The sequence below is a fragment of the Lichtheimia ornata genome (assembly GCF_029851405.1).
Source record: "Lichtheimia ornata isolate CBS 291.66 chromosome Unknown scaffold00048, whole genome shotgun sequence".
Lineage (NCBI taxonomy): Eukaryota > Fungi > Mucoromycota > Mucoromycetes > Mucorales > Lichtheimiaceae > Lichtheimia > Lichtheimia ornata.
In genome coordinates, this window is record NW_026695368.1 from 65,687 (window position 1) to 82,993 (window position 17,307).

Below are 17,307 nucleotides of genomic sequence, written 5' to 3' on the forward strand. Positions count from 1 at the left end.
AGCAACATCAAGGGGGTAGTTGTGGAATTGAAACCATTGTCAAGGACTGCGGATGACTCTTTCAACATTGGCATGGTTGCACGAGGGTTTCCTAGCAACAGCGTATTGTCATACCAACAGCATAGTAAAAGTGCATAATGGCGATATTCCCGCGCGCGCGTGACCTGACGACATAACGGCGACGTTCCGTATTATTGTGTACACAATGATGTGATGATGAAAATGTGTTTCAGCCTTATTATTCATCGATTGCTGCAACCTTATCACATACACTTTGGGATGAACCGGCAAGAGGTGCATGCCAATCAGCGGAGTAGTCATACATCAATCAATCACCACCATCACCACCTTGGAATGACGTCCATATTTCCTCCTCCTCCTCCCCCAACAACATGTTGTCTAGGATCCCTCTCCTCCTCCTCTTCAATCATTCTCTCTCTCGCACTCGCATGTGATAGTGAATAAAGTAAAGTCGCATGCATACATCCTTTGTTGTGTCGATGGTGTTTTGCATGTGATATCTATATTGAATTCATTGTTGTTGCTGTACAATCTATCATTCTTTGTATATGGATGTGTGTCTGTGTGTGTGCGTGCGTGCATGTGAGTGGCGTGTAGGGATAGCGTTTAGACACCCGAGCTTCTAAGGTCCTCAAGACGCTTGACAACAAACATGCTGGCATCCAAGAAACGCTCGACACAGTTGGAAAGGCAGCTCTCGTCATTGCGATCAGTCTTGTTGTTGATCTTGAAAATGCACTTGTCCTGCATAAAGAAGCGAATGAGTACTGTTCAATGGCGTGCAGCATGTTGTGCTCGCTCTGTTTCTCTTACCCAGCACGAATCGGTCATGGCATGAACGGTTTGTTGAATACGGGCCTTTGCATTCTCAGCCTCCAAGAACTATCCACCGCAATTTGGAGTTCATTAGTCTTCTTTCTCGGTAAAATAAATGCTTCTAAACCACTTACTTGAGCAAGCTCACGTTGCTCGCTTTCAGAGAATTGCATTTGTGGGTCTGACATTTTTGGTGTTAATAGACAAGAAAGAGGATGTCGGATAAGCCTATTTCGGAAGAAGCTTCGAACAACATTTTTCTCGTGACGCGCTTACGCTTTGACTTTGTAGTAGCCCCAACCCATCCACCCTAGCGTAATCTCACACGGTGGAAATCAAAGTCAGTCATACATTCAATCGCGAAGACCACCATCCTGCAACCTCAAACCTTGCTCATTGATGACAAGTACAAAACATGTGTTGTTGCTGCTCGTATATAAACCACGTTTCCATGAACACGAACCAGTTCCTTGGTTACCTAGCAATTAAAGGATTAAATCATGATTCAAATGCCGTGTAGATGATGGACGCCATAAATGTGGTGTGTGTGTGTGTGTGCTTTGGTCATTGGGAAGTACTACCAACGAGTGTCCTACTGTAGCGTGTGAATGGGTCCACTGCTGTCAAATCCAAAAAGGCCCATCCAAGGATCTGACTTTTGATCTCACCCTTAACAGAGGATGTCACCACGTGAAACGACTACCATGCCTAGATGCACATGTTCTAACCCTGGATCAGTACAATCACCACCCAAGCTCAGCCATTATGGAAAATCCCCATTACATAAACGACAACATGCATTTTACCACAATGCCATTCGATCATCGATTGAAACAAAGTAGACTCGTTGCATTAAGGGCCGAGAAAACATGATCAGCAGCTGTAGCAGCCTATGGATCGTCCCCATCCTAGAATTAACACATCCTCCCCTATTCGACGATCCTGAATCTCAGTAGTACCCTACAGTGACATATGATAATGTTGTACGAAAGGCATCACCTCTTAATTAACCGCATGGCACATATATAAAAGCTTAGCACCATTTCCATTTATCCTCCTCAAACACACCTTATTCTTCTTTCGTTATTCTTTTGGCCCATTGGCCACCTACCACCCATACCATTCCTTTACTTTACTCTCGTTAACGGCATACATTTACTACATCAAAACCAACAACGACGACTACGTAGTTAACAATAATGAAGCTATCCATTCTAACCGTATTCTTGGTTGGATGCTGTGTGGCATTAGCATGCTCACATAAAAAGCACCCGGTTGAGCGATCTGATACGCAACGATACATTGTCCAAGTCAATCATGACGTTGATATCCTTGATTGTACGTATACATAATACGCTTGTCGACGCACGTAATATTGATCATGATACGCTTTTATAGTTATTCCCAACTTTCTCGAAAACGCTTTCCAAACCCTCGAAGACTTGATCCATGAGACTGAAGAGGTGGCTGAAACTGTTGTTGAAGATGTTGGCAAGACCATTGGGAAGCTGTTTAAGCGTTGTCATAAAAAGCCGGAGCCAAAAGCTATCCAAGTCCACGACATTTTTGATATTGGCGGCATGTTCAAGGCGTTCCAAATGGAGTTACACAATGATACGATCCTCGATTCATTGTTGGATATCACCCAAGTCATGTCGATCATTCCTGATGATGATATTGAATTCCTCTTGCCAAAGCCCAATGCCCATAATTCGGTTGATAAACGTGATGAGGTATGTAGATAATACCCTATGACTCGACATGGATGTATTCTTACATAATGACAACAACAATAACAATAGTCTGATGATGAAGATGATACTTCGAGTGAGACATCCTCCTCTTTGAGTGCTACGAAACCCACACCAACCGGCTCATCCGACAAGGAATGGTCGAGCACAACTTTCTCTTCAGCAATGCCAACCCATACACCTACCAAAGGTCACAAGAACGACACAATCACGTATATCAAAATGCCTGAGGAACCACAAGCACCATGGAATTTGGTCCGTATTTCTCAACGTGAACTTGATTTGGAGCAGCCTTATACCACTGATTCTCTTTCTGGGTAAGCCATCATCATCATTCCTCCTCCAAAATTGGCTTTGCTAATGGTTTTAAAAAGTGCGGGTGTCACAGTGTATATCATTGATGATGGATTGGCTATCCACAATGAAGATTTTGAAAAGCGCGCATCCTATGGCTGGTCTGCCGTGGCGAATAGCACATCTAACAAACACATCACCCAAAAGAGTACTTCTAGCGCAGGAGGTGGTAAAAACAGTGACCCCAGAGATGGCGGTGGTCATGGTACGTGCTTAACTTCATCATCCTTAAAACCACCATGATGGCATGCTCACCATTTTTCCTCATGTTACGAATACGTAGGCACCCATGTTGCTGGTATTATTGGTGGTAAGCATTATGGTGTTGCCAAAAATGTGACACTTGTTGGTGTTCAAGTATTACAACCAAATGGCAAGGGCTCTGTATCCAACTTCCTTGGCGGTATCAATTGGGTCGTTGAGCAAGAAAAGAACCAGACTCGACCAGTGCTCATCAACTTGTCTCTTGGATTACCAAAGGAGAACGTACGAGCAAAAACATTGGCACAAGGTAAAAAGTTTAATGGGACAATGAAAAGGACAACGTATGCTCATTTTTATCCTGTAAAGCTGTGGAAGCTGCTGTCAAGGCTGGTATTCCTGTCATTGCTGCTGCCGGTAACTCTGCAGTGTAAAGTATATATGCATAACTCAATTGTAGTATACATGCTCACCATGAACGTACATAGTGATGCATGTGATATTGTTCCAGCAAACAGCAAGAACGTTTTCACGGTGGGGTCGACGACACAAGAGGACGAAATGGATTCCCAGAGTTGTTATGGGGCATGTGTAGATGTATTAGCTCCAGGTATGTATGCATGTTTTATTCATTACGAAGGAAGAACTATGTACTGAATTGACATCTATATAGGCTTTGATATCACCAGCACCTATATTGGAGAGCCCGATTCGACCGCAACAATGAGTGGAACATCTATGAGCGCACCTCATGTATCAGGTGTTGCAGCAATGATTTTGCCTTATCTTGATAATCCCACACCCAAAGAGCTCTACAAGGTCATGCGTGGTATGGCTACACGTAATAAGATTAGTGGCATCCCTGACAAAAAGACCCCCAATGCCCTTTTGTACAATAAACTAAAGAACCATTGAGGAACACATCATGTGATGTGAGCAAACCTTGGAGAATGACTCACCATTTTTGATTGGTGGAAGCCACCACAGCACCGCAGTAGGAGAGGTTGATGGAGGAAAGAAAAAAAAACTACCGGACTAGTAACTCCGTTTTCACCACCCTCACCTTTACCCTTTCACAATGGCAACTACAAGTGAACCTCCCAAGGTGCGTCTACTAACTTGGCTTCCTAAATCGCTTCATTACGTTAACATTGCCCTCCATTAGACTGCCAAACGTGATGCCCTCCGTGCACTCGAAGGCAAAGTGCGTACCTTTTGGGACGAGACCAAGGCTTTTGAAATCGATGCACCTACGATCGAAGAGCATGCCAACAGCAACGACTTGCACGAGGCTTATCCCAAGTACATGGCCTGTATGCCCTACCCTTACATGAACGGTCGTTTGCATTTGGGACACGCGTTCACCATGTCCAAGACCGAGTTTGCCGTTGCTTACGAAAGAATGAAGGGCAAGCGTGCTCTTTTCCCTCAAGGTTTCCATGTCACTGGTATGCCCATCAAGGTAACGATATATATATACATTTACGCGCGCGTTCGTGTCTATGGATACACATATTGATACCATTCAATTCTTTGATAGGCATGTGCTGACAAGCTTACTCGTGAAATGGCCATGTTCGGAAAGACCTTTGAATTGTATGATGAGGCAGCCCTTGCTGAGGAAATGGATGTCAAGGCTCAAGTGAACAAGAATGTCAAGAGCAAGGTGGCTGCAAAGACCGGCAATGTGACATACCAGTTTCAAATCATGGAACAGCTTGGTATCCCTCGTGAGGAGATTAGCAAGTTTGCCGATCCTTGGTACTGGACAAAGTACTTTCCCCCTCTTGCTATGAAGGATATCGATGCTTTTGGTGGCAAGGTCGATTGGCGCCGTACTTTTATCACCACCGATGCCAACCCCTACTATGATTCGTTCGTTTGCTGGCAAATGCGTAAGCTCAAGGCTTTGAACAAGATCAAGTTTGGTGAACGTTATACCATCTATTCCATCGTTGATCAACAACCCTGTATGGATCACGATCGTCAATCCGGTGAAGGTCTTGGCCCTCAAGAATACACTGGTATCAAGATGACCGTTCTCGACTGGTCCGACAAGGCTAAGGAGGTGCTTGGTCAAGTTGAAGCTCTCAAGGATATGAAGGTTCACATGGTCGCCGCCACCCTTCGTCCTGAAACCATGTATGGTCAAACCAACTGCTTCGTTGGTCCCGAGATCGACTATGGTGTCTACAAGGTCAATGACAAGGAGGCTTTCTTGTGCACTGAACGCGCTGCTCGCAACATGTCCCATCAAAAGATCTTTGCCGAGGAAGGTGTCATCAACAAGCTTGCCGAGATCAAGGGTGCTGATATTGTTGGTACCAAGATCCATGCCCCATTGAGTACCTATGACCACGTTTACGTCTTGCCCATGGAAAATGTGCTTCCTACTAAGGTAAAGTGTGTGGGATTATGGATCCTTTGAAGGAGATGGATAGGTTAACTAATATGCGTTGATAGGGTACTGGTGTTGTTACCTCTGTTCCTTCCGATTCTCCTGATGATTTCGCCACTGTGTCCGATCTCAAGAAGAAGTCAGCTTATTACAACATCCAACCTGAATGGATTGCCGATTATGAGCCTATTCCTATCATCGAGACACCCACCTATGGCAACTTGATTGCTCCCACCCTCTGCAAGCAAAAGAAGATCAACTCGCAAAAGGATCGTGTTCAACTTGCCGAAGCCAAGGAGATTGCATACAAGGAAGGTTTCTACATGGGTACTATGGTCATTGGCAAGTACAAGGGCTTGAAGGTGCAAGAAGCTAAGCCCAAGATCAGAGAGGAACTTGTTCAATCGGGTGAAGCTTTCGTGTACAGTGAACCTGAAGGTCTTATCATGTCGCGTTCTGGTGATGAATGTATCGTTGCCTTGTTGGATCAGTGGTACTTGGATTATGGTGAAGCTGAATGGAAGGCTTTGACTGAAAAGTGCTTGGGACAAATGAACACCTTCAACAACGAGACCCGCAACCAATTCCAAGGAACTCTCGATTGGCTCAACCAATGGGCTTGTGCACGTAGCTTCGGTCTTGGTAGCAAGTTGCCATGGGATCCTCAATTCCTTGTCGAGTCCTTGTCTGATTCCACCATTTACATGGCTTACTACACTGTTGCCCATTTGTTGCACCAAGGTTCTCTTGATGGTACCACTGTGGGCCCTGCCAACATTCGTGCTGAGCAAATGAAGGATGGTGTTTGGGATTACATTTTCAAGCTTGGTCCTTTCCCTGAGGACACTGATATTCCAAAGGCTACTCTTGACAAGCTTCGTCGTGAATTTGAATACTTCTATCCTCTCGATTGTCGTATGTCTGGCAAGGATTTGGTGCCTAACCATTTGACTTTCTTCTTGTACAACCACACTGCCATGTTCCCTGAAGAATTCTGGCCACGTGGTGTTCGTTCCAATGGCCATTTGTTGCTCGACTCCAAGAAGATGTCAAAGTCCACTGGCAACTTCATGACCATGTCCGATGCTATTGAAAAGTATGGTGCTGACGCTACTCGTTTCGCCCTTGCTGATGCCGGTGACACTATTGAAGACGCCAACTTTGAGGATAGCACTGCCAACGCTGCCATTTTGCGTTTGTACACTTTGCTTGAATGGTGCGAGGAGCAAATCACCAAGGTTGACAAGTTGCGTACCGGCGAGTTCAACTTTTACGACCGCGTGTTTGAGAATGAATTGAACAAGCTTGTGCGTTTGACCGATGAGGCTTATGCTGCCACCAACTACCGTGAAGCTCTCAAGTATGGTGTCTTTGAATTCCAAGCTGCACGTGATCATTATCAACAAGCTTGTTTGGAAGTTGGTATGCACAAGGATCTTGTTTTGCGATACATTGAGATGCAAACCTTGACATTGACACCCGTGTGCCCCCACTGGTCTGAACATGTCTGGCGCGATCTTCTCAAAAAGGTAATCTCGGTCATCACAAGCATGTGCTTTTCTTTTTTATGTAATACTCATTTTGGGATTAATTTGCCTATTTTCGTTTTCTAGGAGGGTACTGTTACCAGCGTGTTGTTCCCACAACCCACTGCCCCTGTGGACGATTCCATTTTGGCTGCTGCCGAGTATGTGCGTCGCACCATCAAGTCCATTCGTGATACCGAGTTGAGCTTGCAAAAGAAAAAGAAAAAGGGCAAAGACGTCAAGTCCGATTACAACCCCAATGCACCAAAGTCCATCAAGATCTTTGTTGCTAACAAGTTCCCTGAATGGCAAGAACAAGTCTTGGCTATTGCCAAGGAGCATTACGATGAGGTAGGATGGTAGAAGGAAGGATGGGAAACATCTGTCATTGGGGTATTTGTGATTTACATGGTATATTGCAAATATAGGCCACTGGTAAATTCGATGATGTCAAGATCCGCCAAGAATTGGGTTCCAAGGGTATGCTCAAGGACAAGAAGGTGATGCCATTCTTGCAAGCTGAGAAGGTAAAGTTTATCAGCGCCACTGCTGCTGCTGTCATGCAAATGGGAGCGATGAGGGGGAGGGTATTAGCGTACCCTGAGAAAAAATATACAAGTTGACTGATCGAAACTACCAATGTTAATAGAGACAAATCGAGAATGTTGGCCCATCAGGTTTCAACCGTGCATTGAAGTTCAATGAAATCGAGACACTCAACACGTGCGTTCGTGAAATCCAACGGGCGCTTGGTTTCCAGACCATTCACATTATCAAGGTCGATGAATGCGCCGAAGAAGATTCCAAGGCTGCTGATACCTCAGTACCTGGTGTGCCCTCTTTCTCTTTCAAGAACGAGTAGATCTTTCTAAATCGAATCCATTATACACACACTCTCTCACACCCATACACAAAAGCACCCACATGTTTTTTTTCCTCATTACTTCCATAGAAGAGATCTCAAGTAATATAGCAACTAAAATCGGATTTCTTTGAAAAGAGAATAAGTACACAGGTTTATTACGCGGAGTTGCTGCACCGCGTGGTGCCTAGCAACCACATAGATGGGGTAACCATGGCAACCAAAGGCAACGGGGAATATGATACAATATCTACATCATAGAACTTTCGAAGGAGAATTGGGGGAGGACAATGACGACGAAACGGGATAGAATAATGAAACGCAAAAAAAGGGGGAGAGAAAAAGGATAAAGAAAAAGAGATAGGGTAATGATAATAGTAGTAAGAAGGGTGGCGTACGTCGTTAAACCACAGCTGCTTGTTGACGTTTTGAAGCCTTAAAGTTTCTCTCCATGGCTTTCAGGAACAATTCACCTGCCGTGATTGGATCCGTATACAAGTGTCGTCCCTGAACAATGGCTGACTTGTTAGCTTGACTTGAGTAAGCGATTGCATAACGTGGTCCTTGTCCTGCATCAAGTTTAGGTGGAGTGCGAACGCTCTTGAAAAGATCATCGGACCAACGCATGATAAGATCGCCTAAGCTGCATACGATTTCATTGTTGCTTGGTGGAGGTAGGCACAAGGGGTCATTGTGCTCATCACAGATCAACTGTAATCCTGGTTCACCGGGTCTTTGGAATAACAAGGTTAATGTATCAACATCATTGGCACTCCAACAAGCATTCTCGCCTGTACGTGTATGGAGACAACGTAATGTGTTGAGGGTGTCGGGCTGGCTGATATCGTGACACCGTGTAAAGAAATCGCATGGAAATCCAAGACCAATGGCCAAACAAACGAGTAATTTTTCTGTCAATTCATGGCATTGATGCATAAAACTTTCCGTTACAGGGCGAAAACCAGGACAATCTTCGTTTGTTGGCCACAAATCATCGATGCCGTAATGACTGAATTGTGCTGATTCGGCGGCCGGTCGAATCTTTTTTTTGTGGGTTGTCATTGTATGGAGTAGTCAGTGACATGTGCGTTCTCTTTCTCTCGCTATACAAAAAAAGAAATATGGCTGGGGCAAAAAAGACACACCTGTTGCCATCCTGCATTACGAGCGACATCCATTGGGTATTTCTCCTTGACTTGGTCTGGTAAAGCAAAAAAGTCGACGCTGGCACCAAACATGGCACGAATGTCTTCACGAGGAATGCCATGGTTGACCACTAAAGTCGTTACAAAAACAAGGCATAGTTTTAGTTATACTAGGTATATCAGCATAAATAAGGCAGGTGCAATGCCTTAATTATAGAAGACAAAAGTGACGGGTGTTTACCGTAAAAGAAACCATCGTTTTTGGCAGCTCTCAAAAGTTGGTCTACGATTTCGTCACGGCGATTATCATAGTCTGCCAAGTCAACTCGCACAATCTTATCATGCTTGTTTTCTTGAAAAGTGCCAACGTTGGCGGTGGTACTAGTAGTAGTGGTGGTTGTGGTAATGGATGGGGTCGACGAAAGTATTGAATGGTTGATAGAAACAGCTTCGGCGGACATGGTGGATGATGAGGATGAGGAGGAGAGTGAGAAAAAAGAAAAGGTGGGTGGGTTGTGTTGATGTAAGAACGGGTTGAAAGAGATGAAAAACTTGACCAAAAGAAAAAGGATGATCGGACCACACATTTTCATCTTTTATAGCGGCACCCCACAAAATTGGCCAATAGCCGCGCCTAGGGCACTCGCTAGACCTCTCATGGTGAATTTACCACATCAAAAGATGCTGACAAGCCTTGTGCTACATGTCTGCGTTTTTGCAGCTTATGGGGAAAAAAGAAAATTGTATTTTACAGCGTGTTTTTACATGGAGTTGCTGAACCATATTTACAAATGTGTGTGTGTGTGTGTATGTGTCTGCTTATGGGGGGAGGGGGTGTGGAGTGAAAAAAGTCGACGCCTGATGATAAGCCATGTGTGTGTACAACAAGGGAGAAACATTCACGTATTTTTTAGTGTATAACAAAAGGTACTGTGACGCAAGGAAAGCGGCGCTTGTGATCTTCGATGTAATCGCCCAAGTCGCGGGCTAACATGGATTGATAGTAGGCATCGTCCCGATAAATACTGAATGCGCACCAAAAGGCATGGTCGCATTTGTCTTGTAAAACGCCACCGACAACATCAGGGACACGGTGGTCGATTTGGTAACCACCCATATGAGCTGAAATTATCACGTCATCCCTGAGAAATATAGGGTGTAATATTAGTTTTTGTTGTGTAAGACATAGGCTTGTTGATGATCCATTCACCCACAAAAGTGGTATTGGGGGAGGTATGTGGGAAACATATGTGCAAGGGACAATTGTGGTGCTGTCGGATTTTACGTACATGTCAATCATGAGTTGTTGGCGTCCACTACGATTGATGTCGGGGATCGAAGATCCCCATACAACCCGCCCAACCCCGCGGTAAATACTTTGTGAGGCACAAGCGGGACACTATAATTTATGTGAAAACGCAATGATAAGGGTATATTTACACATACATTGTATTTGTGTGAGTGATATGCATGTGCATTGTCCATGATAAACTCACCGGCTCGCCCGTTGTGTACAATGTTTGGTGAGACCAATTCAGCCCAGGATCATTCAAATCATCGTGGGTCGGCGAAGGATAAAGTTCAGTACAGCTAAAGTGGAACACACATATCGGTTGATAAGCGTACATTCTGCTTTTTGTATTATCTTTCCCCTCCGGCATTTAAAGATAACAGCGATTCACATGCTTTAAGATCCCGATGAGAATGAAATGAAAAACTTACTTCCAAAAGGCTGTGGTCTCGCCTGAATAAGTACCCGTGAAACGATTAGCTATTAGTCAAAGTCATCATCCTCTCATTCATGTTGGGGCGGGGATACTTGCCATGCAAAAGCTTGTTCTTCCTATTCGAATTAGCCCCGTAGCAGGAAATTTCGTTGGTGGTATGGTCAACGATTAATGCACCAAAGGGAAACGATGGATTATGGATCATGACATGATCCAAAGCAAGCTGCATGTAGCATTCATCCAAGGCAACTTGATCATCCATAGAAATAGCCCGACACGGGTTAAAACTGCCATCTGCACCAAAAGCTGGGGAGGGTGATTTGGCGGTAGTAGTAGTAATCGTGATGCTGCTGGCTGACGACAAGGTGGTTACAGCAGCTGCGATAACACCAAGGGATGTGAGGATTCTCATTCTTGTTTGTAATAGTCTAGTAGTAAAAGAAAGGGAAATAGGAAATCGATATCCATTACAGTATTCAAATGCTTGCTAGGCCATGCTGTATATGATCATGTTGGTAATCTCATAGCGATTTCCTTTCTTTATCTCTCTGTACTACGTTCCTATCGTTATCTACTTCTATCATATCATCTTGTCTTTATCAACAAAAACGACAGGTTGCTAATCCATAATCACGTCAAAGTCATATTCTCGAATCTGCCAGCGTATAAATAATTGAATGAAAGCACGTTCGACCTTTGCAGCAGAAGCTATCACCCTTGTTTACGTGGCATTCCCCCCGCATCCATTTTTGCCCTTGTATTTTTAACACGGTTGTACCATCATTGACGCTAAAAGAACATCCAACAATACTCGCATTGTTTATTATCATCGCTGCAAAGAACATCCTCAATCGCTATGGAGAAGAAATGTACCGACATTGAGATCCGAGTTGAGGAGCCAAAAGACATGTGTTATCCAAAAGCTATGCCGCCTGTTTTGGATCAGTCGTTTGTTACTAGGACGAAGCGTAAGCTTACCACTGTCGATGGATGGTTTGGGAGATACGATTATCGCGCTTTTTGGTAGGTGGCATATCATAGATAGATATCCATGTCAATTTCATGCATCATTAATCCCGCACTTTGTTCCTCCGCAGCTTGCCTCGTCTTCCCTTTATCAAACAAAGAAACAACACCTCCCCATTCTATGGTCCTAATGACCCCATTCCAATATTCCTTGCCCTTATCATGGGGCTACAACGTAAGCAGCGTCACTGTACACATTGCCCATTCAAGTGTTGACTTTCTTTTGTCGCAATGCAACAGATTTCCTCACCGTGATTGGCGGCCTTATCACTCCAACAATCCTTATCTCAGGAGCCGGCAGCAATGCTCTCAATCTTGACCAAGAAACCAGGCAGTACATGATATCAGCGTCGTTGATTGTTTCAGGGTTGATGAGGTATGCGTGTGTGTGTGTGTGCTTGTATCCATGTAGTAAAAGACATCGTGTCACTCACAGCAACAAACGTTTATAGCTTGCTACAGATTATCCGCGTCAAGATACCAAAGACACGCTTCTACATTGGTGCAGGGTACGTAAGCCATTCATTGTCATTATGGTCAACATGCTCATCATCATTCTAACAATGACATTTGTAGTCTACTTCAGATCACAGGCGTTTCATTTGCCAATCTTCCTGCAGCTCAGGCATTGATCAGCAACATGTACAAGAGTAAGTAGTACATCTATTACACTTGTAAAGCCATTCACTTATATGATGATGTGTATGTAAATAGGTGGTGTATGTCCTACTCAAGTATTGGATGATGGCACGACTGAATATCTTCCATGCCCTGACGCCTATGGTGCTATCCTCGGCACACAAATGATTTGCGCGTTGCTTACGATTGGTATCAGTTTCCTACCGCCACGCGTGATCCGCAAGCTATTCCCAAAGATTGTGACAGGAATTGTTCTTTTGGTGATTGGAAGCTCTTTGTTGACCACTGGAATGGAAAATTGGGCTGGTGGAACAGGTCCTTGCATGTCACGTCCCACTACAGGCGACTATGTATTATGTCCCAACAATGCAGCTCCACATGCCCAAGCTTGGGGTAATCCCGTCAACTTTGCTCTAGGCGCCTCTGTATTCTTTACTATCATCTTCATCGAATTGGCGGGATCGATCTTCCTCAAGAACATATCCGTCGTACTTGGATTGGTGGTTGGATGTATCATTGCTGCTGCCATTGGCATGTTTGACAGCTCAAGTATTGAAGCTGCCCCTGCTGCGACTTTTCTTTGGGTCAAAACGTTCAAACTATCAGTGTATGGACCCGGCATCATTCCATTTTTATTCGTGTACCTTGATATGAGCATTGAGTGCCTTGGTGATTTGACTGCAGCATGTGATGTATCAGGAATGGAGATCCAAGGTCCTGTCTTTGAGCAACGTTGTCAAGGGGCTTTACTTGCCGATGGCTTATCAGGTGTCTTTTCGGGTTTGGCAACAAGCATGGGCGTCGTTACTTTTAGTCAAAACAATGGTGTGATTGCTGTCACTCGCTGTGCCAATCGTTATGCAGGCGTTGTTTGTGCGGTGTTGATGATCCTATTTGGTGTCTTTTCCAAAATCTCGGCGGCATTTTTGGCTATACCATCACCATTGATTGGAGGCATGTCTGTATTCCTATTTGCATCAGTCGCTACTTCAGGAATTCGTATCCTTGGATACCTTGATTGGACACGTCGTGATCGTGTGGTCATAGCAGCTTCCCTCGCTCTCGCTCTTGGTGTCTCGCTTGTCCCTGATTGGTTTACCTATGTAATGCCCACTGTTGAAAACTCGGCTCTGCAAGGTTTTTACGATGCTATTTCCACGGTCGTTGGAACTGGGTATATAATGGGAGGCATCCTATCCATCCTGCTCAACCTCGTTTTACCTCACGAAGAGGACATTGGTCAAGAGGAAAAACAAGTCGTCGGTGGTGCTGGTCGAATGTTTATGGATGAAGAGGCAGGAACTATTTACACCAAAGATAATATCGATCAGCGTCAAGAGCATTAAAGAGCCCGTGTTTGCAATACACTAGCATGTAATATAGGTTATATTCTACACAAAGAACAGTACATAGTTATCACGTTTAATATCAATACATACGTATCTTTATAATGTTGCTCGTTTCCAACAAGTATATACTGAACATTCTTTTGGTGATGTATACGTATTTCCAGCTATCCTAATTTGGCTCTTATGGAACAACAACGATCATGATCATATTCATGGGCAACGAGATAATTATTGTGCCCTTGTATAGTTGAAACTTTATGCATCAAGAAGAATGTACACAATGGGTGCAATTGGGAGATGGGGTATATGAGATAATTCTATCGACTGGATCCTTCAGGTACCGTGGTGCCTTCACCTCCAGTGCGTTGTGTAGTCTTTTTGATTCCTTGTTCTTCTAATTTCTCTTTGAAGCCTTCATGACCGCTTTCATCCAGGATACCAGCTTGCTTTGAATCGGTACTAGTGCGGCCAGTTCCCACCATGAGTGCTTCTCTAGCACGTCTAAACGCCAAATCAAAGTTGGTGGGAAGATGATCAAGGACAATGGATCGCCTCACGATAATTTCACTCGAGACACGCCGAGCATCCGTTCTTTCAATCACAATTCGGGTATCATTGTGTGGTGCTGGATCCTACAATCAACAATGAGCGACAATGTATCATAGTATGGAGCGAATTACTTACCAGCCAGAATTGATACACTTTTCCTGCTACATACAACTGCATAGAAATATAAATAAGTATACAAGGTATAAGAATTTTCAAGCTTTCATTTACCCTTGGATTCTCCATAGATTCGAGACAACGTTTACGGCATTCAGCAATTCTCTCAAATGCAGCTTCCCATTGCTTTCCTTCGGGCTTATCAGTCCACAGCAATTGACCAATACCAAGATTTTGAGCAGCTTCGGCACTGGCAATGATCAATTCTTTGATATCCATCATCGAGCCGTAACTCAACTTGCTGACAACATCATCCGCAAAGACAATCGATTGAATGTGATCCTATAAAAGAAGACACAAGTTAGCATTGAATGCTGTGTAGCGGCAACCTTTGGGAATACTTGCCTTGTATTGCTCAGCCAGATCAAGACTTAATCCGCAAGCAGGTGCATATCCAAAACATTTGAGCTGGAACTTTTCCTTCTTATCCTTTTGGAATTCATCCATGAAATCGAGCAACATGATCGTCAATATTGAAGCAGTAGCAGCACCAAGACTGTGGCCGACAATATAAAGGGCGTTGGTCGAGTGCTCATTCGAATAGGCAACAAGCTGTGGTGCGACATGACGGAAAAACCACGTGGCTGCAGACTAAGATTTGCATGTGTGAGACCAGATCCTTTATTTTCCTTATCCAACGTTCTTTTTACCTTCATTCCTTTATGCACGAGACCTCCACGCCATGGTTCGTATTCGCAAACAAGATCCGTCATGGTATCGAATGCACTCTATCATGGTCCATTTTCTATTAGTTTGATCCATAATCCCATTTCCACCCTCATCAACCCCTTGCTTACCATTGTACCACGTATACACAATACAATCGAGTTTGTTGGTCTATCTCGAGTGATGAAATAGCTTGGTCGAAAAGCTTCAGCTGCCCGGAATTCGTAAGCCAAAACATCTTCCTTTGGGATGGATAGATATTCAACGACTGAAAGCACATCCGAGTGATCACGCATAGCATCCGAAAAGTAGCCATTTCCCTTTCCAATGAAATTCAATCCTTTCCAGCCATACGATGCCACCGAGTATTTCCAGAAATAGGCTGCCAATTCAATTTCTGACAAGTCCTCAACAACATCCCAGGTCCGGTCTCTTGGTAAATCCATATAGAATCGTTCAAGCATAGAAAATCCGGTCAAGATTTGGATATTGGATAATTCAAAACCTTGTCCCTATTATACTTTAGTCAATCATCTTGATTTCCACCATCACCATTCAACTTACAAATGCAGCAAGCAACTTGCCAATAGCCTTGAGCACCTGATTTGTTTCCTTATTCACGGTCCATGAACCAATGGTGCTGAGCAAAGGAAATAGCTTGACGCCATCATCCTCTTCTTCCAATACATTAACTGTTTCAGCCATCTCCGCCTTAGTTGTACGTACGGATCGTGATGCAGCAGGTTGTTGTTGTTGTTTCCCTTCAGCAGCAGGACCAAATCCAAACCAGCTTGACATGGCTTGTAGAGGCGTTGGATTGTTGCTATTAGTGTTGTTGTCGGGTAACTCTTTGGTTGTTGGATCCACTGGTGCAGATTGTTCCCGTAAGCTTTGAGATGTACGTTTTCTGCTGAGAGCCAGGGGTTGTTTGAGAGGGGTGACGCCCAAGTCTCCATTGGTATTGGTTCCCTCTTCCTCTTCAGCTCCATCACTTTCATCTGGATAATCCAATCCATCTGGTAACGATTCTTTGTCTGATGATCCACGTCGCCTATTGTTGCCGTTGCCATGTTCCTCATACTTTTGAAAAGCGATAGCTGCCGACTCGCGTTGATGTTTGACGTGTTGACGAAATTCTGTTGCCAATTCCTCATCTGTCATACCACGACGACGACCCACCACACCATGACTACCAATACTGCTACCACCACTGCTGCGTCGACGTATGGATAAATTCGCCAAATCAGCCAAGTCGCCACTTGATTCTCCAGTAGTGTCATTGTCTCCATGTGATTCATCTTCTTGATAAATGTAAGATATCTTTGCTTGAATAGCACCCACATTGGTAGCCATGGTTTTGGCGCGACCCACGCGTGAACTTGCACCCGTTGATAGCCGTTTGTCCCAAATCTCATAGTAACTTGTAAACGTCTCTGGCATGCCACGTAAAGTTTTGAGCCGGATCTCGGCCCGACCCACGTGTTTATCCGGCAACAGCATATATGAGTCGTATAAATCAAGCTGAACAGTGTCGAAAAGCTGGGCATGGAAAGTGACCTTGAACTCAAAGCTCTCGTGCCATCGACCCTGCGGGTATTCTGATACCGAAGTCTCGTATAGCTGATCTATGCAAATTCATGTTATCGCCATACCTGTAAAACGCCACACATTCCTTCCCTTGAACTCACCTCCCATTGTCAAGACAACATAAGGCCGTTTGACAGGCACGTTCAAATAGCAGCTGTGAATTTGAATCTATATACTTCCGTCAATGACAAGACCCAAATGCAGAAGCTATACATTCTTGTTTCAGTCATTACAGGAATACATACACGTAGTTTCCCATGTTCAATAGGAGGTGACGATCGTTGGTAGGAAGGATAATGGTTGAGTGACATTGGCGTTGAAAGAGAGAGAGAGAAAAGTGAGCAAAAGCGTTGGGGGGAGGAGCTTGGAATAAAGCCTAAAGTGTCTAGCGGACTTCGACTTGGTTTTCATATGCTTACAACAATCATGCGCAGAGAGATCATCATACATAGCCCATTTCCTATGGGGAGGACTTCATTGTGGTACAACCATTATCATTCATTGTGACACCTTTGT

The 17,307-nt window shown here is 44.2% G+C and overlaps 7 protein-coding genes across 7 annotated transcripts; 3 read left to right on the forward strand and 4 right to left on the reverse strand.

Annotated features, from left to right (window-relative positions):
- Nucleotides 1–627: 627 nt before the first annotated feature.
- On the reverse strand, nt 628–1,025 carry O0I10_008780 (uncharacterized protein; the record flags this gene model as incomplete). Its single annotated transcript, XM_058488781.1, has 3 exons — nt 628–765; nt 835–903; nt 972–1,025. 3 exons carry the CDS (start codon nt 1,023–1,025, stop codon nt 628–630), a joined length of 261 nt encoding a protein of 86 aa, XP_058340407.1.
- Nucleotides 1,026–2,036: 1,011 nt separating this feature from the next.
- O0I10_008781 (uncharacterized protein) lies at nt 2,037–4,058 on the forward strand (the record flags this gene model as incomplete). Its single annotated transcript, XM_058488782.1, has 8 exons — nt 2,037–2,175; nt 2,236–2,570; nt 2,640–2,905; nt 2,963–3,147; nt 3,226–3,453; nt 3,513–3,573; nt 3,632–3,753; nt 3,817–4,058. 8 exons carry the CDS (start codon nt 2,037–2,039, stop codon nt 4,056–4,058), a joined length of 1,578 nt encoding a protein of 525 aa, XP_058340408.1.
- A 163-nt stretch (nt 4,059–4,221) lies between these two features.
- On the forward strand, nt 4,222–7,929 carry O0I10_008782 (leucine-tRNA ligase; the record flags this gene model as incomplete). The annotated part of the gene is made up of 7 exons (XM_058488783.1): nt 4,222–4,248; nt 4,309–4,605; nt 4,684–5,541; nt 5,607–7,070; nt 7,155–7,418; nt 7,496–7,594; nt 7,717–7,929. The coding sequence occupies 7 exons, from the start codon at nt 4,222–4,224 to the stop codon at nt 7,927–7,929; spliced, it is 3,222 nt and encodes a 1,073-aa protein (XP_058340409.1).
- Nucleotides 7,930–8,331: 402 nt separating this feature from the next.
- On the reverse strand, nt 8,332–9,535 carry O0I10_008783 (uncharacterized protein; the record flags this gene model as incomplete). Its single annotated transcript, XM_058488784.1, has 3 exons — nt 8,332–8,970; nt 9,075–9,205; nt 9,316–9,535. 3 exons carry the CDS (start codon nt 9,533–9,535, stop codon nt 8,332–8,334), a joined length of 990 nt encoding a protein of 329 aa, XP_058340410.1.
- Nucleotides 9,536–9,984: 449 nt separating this feature from the next.
- On the reverse strand, nt 9,985–11,213 carry O0I10_008784 (uncharacterized protein; the record flags this gene model as incomplete). The annotated part of the gene is made up of 5 exons (XM_058488785.1): nt 9,985–10,216; nt 10,364–10,473; nt 10,571–10,664; nt 10,797–10,818; nt 10,898–11,213. 5 exons carry the CDS (start codon nt 11,211–11,213, stop codon nt 9,985–9,987), a joined length of 774 nt encoding a protein of 257 aa, XP_058340411.1.
- A 444-nt stretch (nt 11,214–11,657) lies between these two features.
- Nucleotides 11,658–13,812, forward strand: O0I10_008785 (uncharacterized protein; the record flags this gene model as incomplete). Its single annotated transcript, XM_058488786.1, has 6 exons — nt 11,658–11,824; nt 11,899–12,002; nt 12,068–12,203; nt 12,280–12,336; nt 12,404–12,477; nt 12,542–13,812. 6 exons carry the CDS (start codon nt 11,658–11,660, stop codon nt 13,810–13,812), a joined length of 1,809 nt encoding a protein of 602 aa, XP_058340412.1.
- A 320-nt stretch (nt 13,813–14,132) lies between these two features.
- Nucleotides 14,133–17,102, reverse strand: O0I10_008786 (uncharacterized protein; the record flags this gene model as incomplete). Its single annotated transcript, XM_058488787.1, has 9 exons — nt 14,133–14,447; nt 14,500–14,535; nt 14,593–14,820; nt 14,884–15,129; nt 15,189–15,266; nt 15,336–15,716; nt 15,769–16,829; nt 16,893–16,959; nt 17,037–17,102. The coding sequence occupies 9 exons, from the start codon at nt 17,100–17,102 to the stop codon at nt 14,133–14,135; spliced, it is 2,478 nt and encodes an 825-aa protein (XP_058340413.1).
- Nucleotides 17,103–17,307: the final 205 nt, after the last annotated feature.